General features: G+C 36.9%; 1 protein-coding gene across 1 annotated transcript in view; it reads left to right on the top strand.

Annotated features, from left to right (window-relative positions):
* LOC107562300 (exostosin-1-like) overlaps positions 1–11,798 on the top strand; it is a 279,927-nt gene that overhangs the window by 234,631 nt on the left and 33,498 nt on the right. Inside the window, exon 2 of the mRNA XM_016246931.1 lies at positions 8,190–8,283. Within this exon, the coding sequence (XP_016102417.1) occupies positions 8,190–8,283 (94 nt within the window). The remainder of the gene's footprint in view (positions 1–8,189; positions 8,284–11,798) is intronic.

Raw genomic sequence — 11,798 nt, forward strand, 5'->3', positions numbered from 1 at the left:
TTTGTGTTTATTTAAGAAGGACATTAAGTAAAGGCGTTTTCTTTTTCTCAAGTCCTGCCTCTTATGATTCATTGCTCCATAGTGTATTCCGGGCTTCCTGCAACACACTCTGGCTTTGAACCCTGGCCATGACAATGATAAAAGTTAAAATGGCATGGTTGCTTCAACAAAAGTGATTTTATCTCATATTTGCCTTTAACGCTTTTAGAGTTTAGCGTTGGTGTGGTACATTATTTTCATAGATCATTAATCTTTTAGTGTCACTCACTGGACATTTAGTTTCTGAACTGCTGCGATATGTTGCAAACCAACATAATAAAACACTTTTTGGTTAACACTAAACATACTTTTAGCATCAATTACTGGACAATTCACTTATAAAGTGCTGTACAGTTAAACATGCAAGAAGCAATGTAATATCAGTTGTCATCACAGGCACATTTTCCAAATGAGTCTGGGTTGCATATATATGCTAAAGAAGAAACACTCTTACATCAATGTCTGAACCTGTTGAATCATTTTGTTCACATTTTCATCATGGACTATGTGCTATTTACCACATAGTGAATGAATAGGCCTAACTAGCTAAATAATCAGTTTTTATTTTTCCTCTGGTAATTGCTATCACAAGCATGTCCAATGTCTCCTCTGGTCAATTGAATAACTGCATTCACCTACCAGTGAGGAGCAGAAAACGCAGGCGTAAATACGATGTCACTCTTTGCTTTTTTCCACCTTAAAAGAATGCGGCATCTCTACGAACCACTTTTCCATCTAATTACTGTAGTCACTGACAGCATGGTAGGCCGGTAATTTGATTTATATTGAGTTACACAAGGAATGGATTAACAGCTAATAAAAAATGCATAGCGCCGCCCTTTCAGTCACCGCATTTGTCACAGGCCTTTACTTTCCTTCATGTGCCCTTTATGCTGCGCTTTGAGCAGAGAATGAGAAATAGACCTGCATATTCATTCACATTCTGTCTTTTTTCCCACTCTCTTCAGGATGCTCTTGGCTGGGGAAAAGAAATAGATTTACAGGCCTCCGTCGGTTCATGTTATAGTTGTAAATTGCTCCCGATGCTATGTGTTATTGAGCTACCAGAGAGCTAAATGTGCACCACTCATATTGTATTATTTATATTCGTATCTTTTTTTGTTGTTTTTCTAGGATGAAGACAGATAAAAATAGAGAAGGGTGCAGTTGTTGGAATAGAATTATCCAGTAGAAAAACAATATACTGCATATAAAAACATTATTCTTCAGTATAGCGTGGAAATTATCTGATATATAGAGTATGCATGTGTTGTTGTAGTTAATATTAATAATTAATTTAACTCATTAATTACAACTAATTAGAAAAACACATTAGAAAACTAACATGAAATCACAAATCTACTTTTAACTTAAACCAATGATTTAAAAATATCACAAATTGGATTTCTATGAACTGTAGACCAGTAATAGGCTTATGTTAAATGATATGATAATAAAACAAACACTATATACTTCTAAAGCTACTTTTTATAATATATATTTAATGATTTACTCTGCAGTAAATTATTCTCATTGTGTTATCTTCATGTTGGTGCTTTTCTCCAAGGAATTTTCAAGTCATCATTAAACAGGGAAATAGTGTGTTGAAATAGTGTTCTGTTCTCCTCTGGCCAGACGAAACCAGCAGTTTAATTCTAGGTTGCAACAAAGTCAAATTGTGCAGAGGACTCACCTGGTTCCCGTGGTCTTCTCCCGATGGCCGTCTAGGTGATAAGGTCTTCGAAGGGAATCTGTCTCTGGGGCTCATCTAGTTGACATGGTCTCTGCTGACATTCAGGGCTGTCAAGGGCATCTCTAAGTGCTCATCCACCATCTGGTCTGGATACGGCTTGGTCCGGGTGGCTGCAGTGACCATCTGATCTGGATCTGGATCAGGTGCCTATGGTGACCTCAGAATTAGAAAGAAACAGACTAATATTAGTGTAGATGCCATTCTTCTAATGCTGTAACATACATCGGGTGTTATGGGAAGTGTTCCCGGTTCCGGTTGACCTAATTAATGCAGCCTAACAATCCTTTAATGGATTTGAATAATAGAAATGTGTTAGTGTGTTATGTGTAAGCCAGGTTCAAGAGATGGGTTTTTAATCTAGATTTAAATTTACAGAGTGTGTCTGCCTCCTGAACAGTGTTAGGTAGATTGTTCCATAGTTTGGGAGCTAAACAGGAAAAGGATCTACCACCCACAGTTGATTTTGATATTCTAGGTATTATCAAATGGCCAGAGTTTTGAGATTGTTGCGGACATGAAGGACTATAATGCAATAAGAGCTTGCTCAAATACTGAGGTGCTAAACCATTCAGGGCTTTATAGGTAATTAGCAAGATTTTAAAATGTATACGATGTTTAATAGGAAGCCAGTGCAGTGTTGTCAGAACCAGACTAATATGGTCATTCTTCTTGGTTCTAGTAAGAACTCTAGCTTCTGCATTTTGACCCAGCTGGAGTTTGTATATTAAGTGTGCAGTGCAACCACCCAATAGAGCATTACAATAATCTAAGCCTGAGGTCATGAATGCATTAATTAACATTTCTGCATGTGACATTGAGAGCATAGGTCATAATTTAGATATATTTTTGAGATGGTAAAATGCGGTTTTACAAATGCTAGAAACATGACTTTCGAAGGAAAGTTTGCTATCAAATAGCACACCTATGCACCTGATGACGAAGGATTGACAGAGCAGCCATCAAGTATTAGACAGTGTTCTAGGTTATTACATGTGGAGGTTTTTGGTCCTATAATTAACACCTCTGTTTTATGTTTTGTTTTTGTTTTGTTATTTCGTTTTTTTCAGAATTTAACATAAGAAATTACAAGTCATCATACTTTTATATCAACTATGCATTCCGTTAGTTTTGCAAATTGGTATGTTTTGTCAGGCCTCCAAGAAATATATGAGTATCATCAGCATAACAATGAAAGCTAACACCATGTTTCCCAATAATATCTCCTAAGGGTAACATGTAAAGCGTGAAAAGTAATGGTCCTAGTACTGAGCCTTGAGGTTCCCTTTCAGTCGGTCACTCTCGACGTCATGTCGGATGGAGTTCCCAAGTTCAGGGGCGTCCACTTTACGTCAGTGAAAGCAGCAGATGCCCCTGTCTTGCGTGCAGAGATCGCAGTCCTACTGGCGAAGGACGCGATAGAGCCGGTTCCTCCAGCTGATATGAGGTCGGGGTTTTACAGCCCTTACTTCATTGTACACAAGAAAGGTGGTGGGTTGAGACCGATCTTGGATCTAAGCGTCTTGAACCGGGCCCTTCACAGGCTCCTGTTCAAGATGCTCACGCAGAAATGCATCTTCAGGTGTATCCGTCCCCAAGATTGGTTCGCAGCGATCGACCTGATGGACACGTACTTCCATGTTTCGATCCTTCCGCGCCATAGGCCATTTCTGCGGTTCGCGTTTGAGGGGCGGGCATACCAGTACAAGGTCCTGCCCTTCAGGCTGTCCCTGTCGCCCCGTGTCTTCACGAAAGTTACGGAGGCAGCCCTTGTTCCCATGAGAGAACAGGGCATTCGCATTCTCAACTACTTCTCATTATGGAGTTGGACTTGGTCGAACAGACAGCACGCCTCACGCAGGAACGTGGCTGAGAAGACCCCCGAAGATGCCCGATCGGAGTTGTGCTGTCCTTTTTGCAGCAAGGGTTGGAGCGAAGGCTGTCTCCCTCCACCCTTAAAGTTTATGTCGCTGCAATCGCTGCTAACCACGACCCCGTAGAAGGGAGGTCGCTGGGGAAACATGACCTGGTCGTCAGGTTCCTTAAGGGGGCGAGAAGGTTAAACCCTCCATGGCCCCCCTCTATACCCTCTTGGGACCTAACTCTAGTGCTCACGGCACTACAACAGGGCCCATTTGAGCCTTTGCAGACGGTTGAGCTGAAGTTCCTTTCAATGAAGACTTTGCTCCTGCTGGCATTGGCCTCCATCAAGAGGGTAGGGGACCTGCACGCATTTTCGGTCTTCATTCACTGAGTTGAATTGATGGTGGTCAGATAAGTACGATTTGAACCATGCCAATGTACTTCCTCTAATGCCAACATAATTTTCTAGTCTATTCAAAAGAATGTTGTGGTCGATAGTGTCAAGCGTGGCACTAAGATCCAGTTCAAATAATCTATTTGCAATTTGATTAATTCATCAGCATATAATTGATTCAGTTTTTTATTCCATGGTCAGGCCTAGATATTTTTAGCATTCTTCTCAGGCAGTTTTCTTCAGTATGCAGGTTGTAGTATGGGGAAGTCACACCAAAAGAATCCATAGCTAGTTTATCAATGTATGCGAAATACAACTGCAGAGTATGTAAGCATTCAGGTGCACCTGAATTTGTCATGGTGTCTTAGTGTTTGAAACTGAATATATATCACGTTCCTCCGCCTTATTGAGAAGTGCCTCTCAAGGCCACGGCTGCCACTTCTGTGCCTGATCAGAATAGAATACACAGAGGAAGATCCATAAGTTACTGTGCATTTTGTGGTTATTTTACCTTACAAGATGGATGAAACTGATGTGATCTCAGTCAAACTACGACTTGTCATTACAGTTCACTCAGTGTTAGATCAGATAAATATGTGTGCAAATATGTGTCATAGTTTTGTTGAATGAACAAATTAGCTATTTTTGAGTGTTCATTGTTAATGTGAAGATTTACGCATGACATTACTTTCAGTGTTTATCCAAAACCCCCAAAAACCATGTATGTATGCAGTTTTATTTGGAACAACACAAGTAAATAATCATAAAATTTGAACTGGATACATACAAAAATCTGTACAAAAATAACAAGTAACAAAGTCAAATCTAAACAAATTGCAGTGTATAAATACAAATAAAAAAATAAACAAATTATTACATCTTATTGCTAACGAAAACACACAATGCACAAATCATGTATTACACAAATAGAACAATACATTTAATTAAATGAAAATAGCATGAATATTACTACGGTGGCCGAGAAGTGCAAAGCAGATCACAATTCTGAAAACAAAATAACAAATTACAAACACAAATGCAAGTCTAAAAAACTAAATAACAATTCAGAAAGCACAACAACAATTCAGAAAACATTATAACAAGTCAGAAAACGCAACGACAAATACAAGTTTAAATGTATTGTATGAATTGCCCTTACTCTGGAATTAAAAATACGGAGTGTAGCTTCCTCCACTGAAAAAGTGCATCTGCTGTTGTCTCTCACATCAAAATCCAGCCACATATGTGTTTAGAGCTGTTTAAACGCTGCTTAATCTGTGCAGATTTCTCTCCTGATTCACACCAGAACACTTTTTCACTGGAGGAAGCGTTATTATTGTATATTTACATTTAGTTAAAAGTGGCTGTAAATTATCAGCTCCAGTGGTGCAGATGGATAAGTGTGAACCTGGGTTCGATCCCATCTTTTGCCGAACTTTTTTTTCGCCACTGGAGCTGATGATTTACAGCCACTTTTAACTAAATGTAAATATATACCCCATTAAAATAGCTTCAAATGTAAAAAAAAAAAAGAAGCTTTCCCCACTGTTCAGAACATTAGACTACTTTGTAGACACTTTGTTAATTTGTCCAAACAAAGATTATTCTCTAAACACAAAGTATGAAGAACACATTGACTTTTTGTGTCAAGCTTCCCAATTTAATTACAGAGCACAAAAGAGGTCAATCACATTCAGCAACTGAACACAACTGAAAAGCATTTTTCTTTCTCTACTTAATTTATATTTCAAATTTAGTTGGTGCTCAAGAAATATTATGTTTTAGGCTGCTAATTTAACATGTCAGTACAATTAAGAAAAACAGTGTGGTTTAATAAATGTTTGACCAAAAAAAAAAAAAAAAAAAGACGGTCTGCACTCTAAAGTAACTTTGGCAAAAAGTAACATTTGTATTTGTTGCAATACTTTTGGTCTTAACACCACCATGTAATTAATTTGATTGCAATGTTATGCTTTAATTAATTATCAACTCCCTTTTCTGAGAATGAGAGAGAATGTTATAGCATTTTCAGTCTAGCGAAAGGTTGTGTCCAATCTTCTTGTTGGAGACCCTTATTCGACCCAGCAAGAGGCCAGGAGGTTTGATCTTTGAGAAAACGAGTCCCAAAGTGATTCTTACAACTCTGCTGCTTCTAGCAACAACAGTTTCAGCACAAACTTGCAGGGCAAGCAATCTCAGATGTCTAGACCCTTATTCTTACAAGTTGTGGAGAATTGTTGTGATCAGAACTCTTGTGAGGTTTGTAGACTGAGGGAAGTGCTGCACACAACACGACTGAGGAGAGGTTGGATTTCCACCCACCAGCACGCAGAGCTTTTTGGCAGTATCTTTGTTAAAGCAAATCAAATATTTCAATGTGTTTGAGTTTACAGTAGCCTATGTGTGTGCATGTGTAAGTAGGAATGTGTGTAGGTGTGTGAGCGTGAGGCTATCAGTAATGCAGTCAAATACCTGAATGACAGAGACAGATTGTGTTTATTGCTCCTGAATGACCCTCTGAAAGCGTGCTAGAGCAGGACTGTCAAATCCGACTTGTCAATCATTTTTAATGCTGTCCTCCAATTGATTTTGATGACATCAAACGTGAATTCAAAAGCAATCCATATAGTGGCATATACTTAGCAACACACTGCCTGATCCAGTATTTTCTGGACATACTTCAGATATCTTAGTTTCAAATCAATTTAAAAATGTGTTATCGAATCAATATGCTCACCTGCTAGAATAAATCTGCTCACTTCACATCAGTGTTATTTTACTATAATAATCGTTAATATTTTGAATTCGATTTTTTTTATTAAAGTTTTAGTTGTGATTTTTGTATTAGTTTTTATTTGTTTTTGCTGTTGTTGTTGGTTTAAATATGCTTATATAGTTGTTGTTTTTTAAATTTTTACATTTTATACGTTTATGCATTTGGCAGATTTTAGTATATTTAGTTATACTTCATCTGAACAAAAATGAGAAAAGATGCCTTGGCAGCTAACTGAAATAAAATATTTTATTTCAGTTTTTTGTTATGCTAATGATAACAACCCTGCTTCTCATGGGCAGAAAGAGAAAAATAAGTTCAGAAGAAGAACAACATATTTTCCACTTATTGGCTGGATGGCTGATGCAGGACGGTGATAATAAAAGAAAGAAAGGGAGAGAAAGAAAGTGAGGCAGTAATTAAAAGAGAATTAAACAGAGGAGAGTGAGCTCTAGCCAGATTAAGGCTGACTGTCGGAACAGAAGGAGAGAGCAAATAACAGGATCTCTCACTTTCATCTTCAGCTTAATCTTGATATTTCTCTCCGAGTATGTTTATTGTGTCGTACTAATATAATATGCCAGAACAAATATAATAAAACATCAGACTCTAAGATCTGATTGGATGGGCTGCATCATTGTAAATAACCGCCTACACATGTGACCACATTGTCTGATATTAATATACCAAGTCTGGTCACCGTAATAAGCCTACCGTCTGGCTAATTAAACCATGTCAAATGAGAAAGAGTGCTGTTGTACTGAATATCAGCACAGATGAGATTTGGTTGTAGTCAGAACAACAGCATGATTGTGAGCAGCATGTTGCGTACTTAGCATAATGCATACTTAGCCTGACTGAAATAGTTTTTTTAACAAATGTTAATATTGAAAAAAACATTTTTTTTTTTTTGTTAGTTTGTTTGTTGTTTTGTGTTTTTTTAATTACCTATATATGTTTTTCTCTGTTAACTGTTAGGAACTGTTACTTGAAATTGATTTTTCTTTTTGTTTTTTAATTAACAAATAGCAATTAATTAATTAATTACATTATATATATATATATATATATGACTCAAGAGAACCACTGGCATTTTGTTGAACAGTAAAGTAATGGTTGTGAACATGCTCGTGAGTGATTGCTGATTGGTGATTGTTTTTACCATTAGCCCCACCCACTTTTGGCCACTTGTGTGTGCATTTGGTGTAAAAGTATGAGTATGTGCATGTATGTAAATCAGTCTCATAATATTTCAAGGTTAAAATTGACAGTAACAGAAATCAAACAAATGTAAAACAAGATGTCTTTGTATGGATGTTTTAATGGGCAGATTCTAATGTTGTTTGTTGTGTTTTTGTTTGTGTCCACAGGTTTGATTATCAAGAGCTGCTACACAACTCCAGTTTTTGCCTTGTTCCTCGGGGCAGGCGGCTCGGGTCCTTCCGCTTTCTAGAGGCCCTGCAGGTTGGTGACTCTGAAGTTTGCTTGTCTAAAACTCTGTCACGCCATGCTTCCTTTCATAACAGGTGTTTTTGATTGGCCTGAATGTTTTTAGGGCTCAGCCGTTTGGAGCCCTGAGGTTGCACTACCCTGGCGTAGAAGTTATTGATATTGACATTCTGTCATCTTTTCAAAAACACCCAGAGAAGATTCTTATATTGGAGAGGAGAGGTGAAGAGATCTATTAATAAACCTCTCTCTCTCTCTCTCTCTCTCTCTCGCTCACTCTATTTCTCTCGCTCTCTGTGTGGTTTTTCATTAATTGTGTTCTCAGTCTCTTCTGTCGGTTTAGTAAGGAGAATCAACTAAAGATGCAGTCAAAAGTCCAGCGATTTCACATCTTATTTTCTTGTATTAGAAATTACAGTTCACTCTCTCTACCAACATAACTTTTTAGCATTGTATTATATTTTGATCTTCGTGATACCAATTAAGCAATCATTTTAATCTAATTTGAGGTGTTCAGTTGTTGTGTGAACAGCGAAGTTTGTGAAAAGCATACAAGTCAATAACACCCATGGGCAGTGATGCAGAACGCATGCATGAGATGAAACTTCAGCTGAATATATTAATATCTGACTGCCATAATGCAGGAGCTGTCAGTGCTGCACATGCAGGATTCTTAGGTGAACAGAGAGTTTGAATATTACATAGCATTGTAAATAAATATTCATTTGGAAAATTATCAAGTTCAGTAAGTTTTGATAGATTTAATGCATCCTATGTAAATACCATACGTTTACATTTAAAGAATTTTGGTATGTGGTGTAAATATTCAGATTTACTCTCTCTCTCTCTCTCTCTCTCTCGCTCACTCTATTTCTCTCGCTCTCTGTGTGGTTTTTCATTAATTGTGTTCTCAGTCTCTTCTGTCGGTTTAGTAAGGAGAATCAACTAAAGATGCAGTCAAAAGTCCAGCGATTTCACATCTTATTTTCTTGTATTAGAAATTACAGTTCACTCTCTCTACCAACATAACTTTTTAGCATTGTATTATATTTTGATCTTCGTGATACCAATTAAGCAATCATTTTAATCTAATTTGAGGTGTTCAGTTGTTGTGTGAACAGTGAAGTTTGTGAAAAGCATACAAGTCAATAACACCCATGGGCAGTGATGCAGAACGCATGCATGAGATGAAACTTCAGCTGAATATATTAATATCTGACTGCCATAATGCAGGAGCTGTCAGTGCTGCACATGCAGGATTCTTAGATGAACAGAGAGTTTGAATATTACATAGCATTGTAAATAAATATTCATTTGGAAAATTATAAAGTTCAGTAAGTTTTGATAGATTTAATGCATCCTATGTAAATACCTTACGTTTACATTTAAAGAATTTTGGTATGTGGTGTAAATATTCAGATTTACTGAATAGAGAGAGAGAGTATTTTAATATGTTTTTTAGAAGTCTCTCAAGGCCTCATTTATTTGATCAAAATTACAGTAAAAATAGTAATATTATAAAATACTACTTTGATAACTATTCTCTATTTTGTTTTATATATTTCAATGTAATTTATTCCTGTGATGCAAAGCTGAATTTTCCAGCATCATAAATCCATAAATATTTTTGTGGAAATCAATTTTCTTTAGGAAGTCCCAAAGAACAGCATTTATTTGAATTACAAATCCTAACAGTGTAAAAAATCTCTACTGCTGCTTTTGAGTTCTTGCATTTAATAAAGAGATAACATAAACACACCTTTCAAGCTAAGTATAACAAAAGCAAGGCTTTAAAGTCCGTGTAAAGAGAATTCAGAGAATTGTTTCTAAACACATTAGAAATGTTAGAAATGTATTGCAGAAACACATTACAAAGACTCTGAAGTATGTAGTTCTGAATTTTGGAGTTAAACCATTAAACAGTTTTTGACCAATTCCGTGTTCAGGGTTTTTTTGGCGGGGCTAAAATGGTGGCTCGATGACGCAATGGAGCCACCGAGCATGGCCCCTCCCCTAACACCAAGACGTGTGTTCGACTTGAAGCAGCTCCGTGCAGATCGATCGATGTGTGACATCAAAGTACAGATCTATAGAGGCTCCTTTTGAATGACTCTCGTGTCATACACTGATCGTTCTGCATAGCCCTACTTCAAGTCGAACACACCTAATAACTACAGCGCAGTGGTTTGCCCGCTCAATCGCAAGTTACTGCCATTCGTTAGCCTAGCGGTTTCTAGCTAGCTATGCCTTCGTCACGTAAATGCATAATACCTTGTTGCAATAATTTACAAAACAGCTCAGTCTCCTCATTTAAATAAGCTGCAGAGGAAGACAGTTGAGAGAGAGACGCAGAGGTGGGACCAAGTCATTATTTTGCAAGTCACAAGTAAGTCTCGAGTCTTTGCATTCAATTCTCGACTCAAGTCCCGAGTCAAGACAGGCAAGTCCAAGTCGAGTTGCAAGTCCTAGAGAAGCTTTAGCTTCAAGTCTTAAACAAGTCGTTAGTGCTCTTTGCCCAAATTAGTGTCTCGGTATTATATACCATATCAAATTCATAGAAATTTATATCAGGAAGGCAGGTAGAATATGTTCATAGTTCAATTTCATGTGAGATGGGTGCCCTTAGTAAAACTACTCGAGTTAAATTTAGGGATTGTGCCAAAATAGGACAAGCAGTGAAAAAAAAAAAACGATTTTATTAGTAACAGAATAGCAAAGACAACATAATTTCATAGAAATAACAGCTGCAACATACTTTGCATGTGTGCATAAGAATATATGCTTCTAGGTGTTATATCGAAGCCAATGAGCCATTATTTGGAACCTCAATGAAACAGATTTAAAAATATGTGAGCGGAAACGCAGAAAGAACTGCTTTGAAAGAACTAGAAGAAATAACTGCTAGCATACTTTACAAGTGAGAGGAAACATGCAATTGCAGGCAAACTCATGAAGACAATCATTCAAAAATGCTGTGCTACCATACTTTATAACTAAGAGCAACAAAGACAAAATCATTTAATAGAAAAAAATTGTTGTACGTATGTTAATTTATAAATATGCATAGTTGATCACTAAATTTAGGGGCTATGTGCGCTATAGGCCTATAGACTGATTTACAACACGTGAATTCATTCATTTATCCCAAAAGAAATGGAAGCGACATGAGTGTCTGGTGAAGAGGGAGAAAAATTGAGTAGCCTATATTTTATAGTTATATATACAATACTCATTTTGTGAAAGAAACACTTCTTCATATGATATTTTAAATAATCATTAGGCCTATTGCCGCTTGTCCACTTCAGATATTAGGCCTAATGTGCATTTTTTCTTCTTCAAATTATAGCTAAATGCTTTGCAATGATAAATTTTCAATCTTGATTAAATCAAGGTTTATCTAATAATTCTTTTGCACCAAACTTCAAACCTTTAAAAATAAGCAGGTTTACATTTTAACCCATCATTTTGATCCTGGATTTAAGTTATATTTAAGATTAACTTTAATCCTGTTGCACCATAACTTTAAACTC

Source organism: Sinocyclocheilus grahami, unplaced genomic scaffold (assembly GCF_001515645.1).
Source record: "Sinocyclocheilus grahami isolate Dianchi unplaced genomic scaffold, SAMN03320097.WGS_v1.1 scaffold817.1, whole genome shotgun sequence".
Lineage (NCBI taxonomy): Eukaryota > Metazoa > Chordata > Actinopteri > Cypriniformes > Cyprinidae > Sinocyclocheilus > Sinocyclocheilus grahami.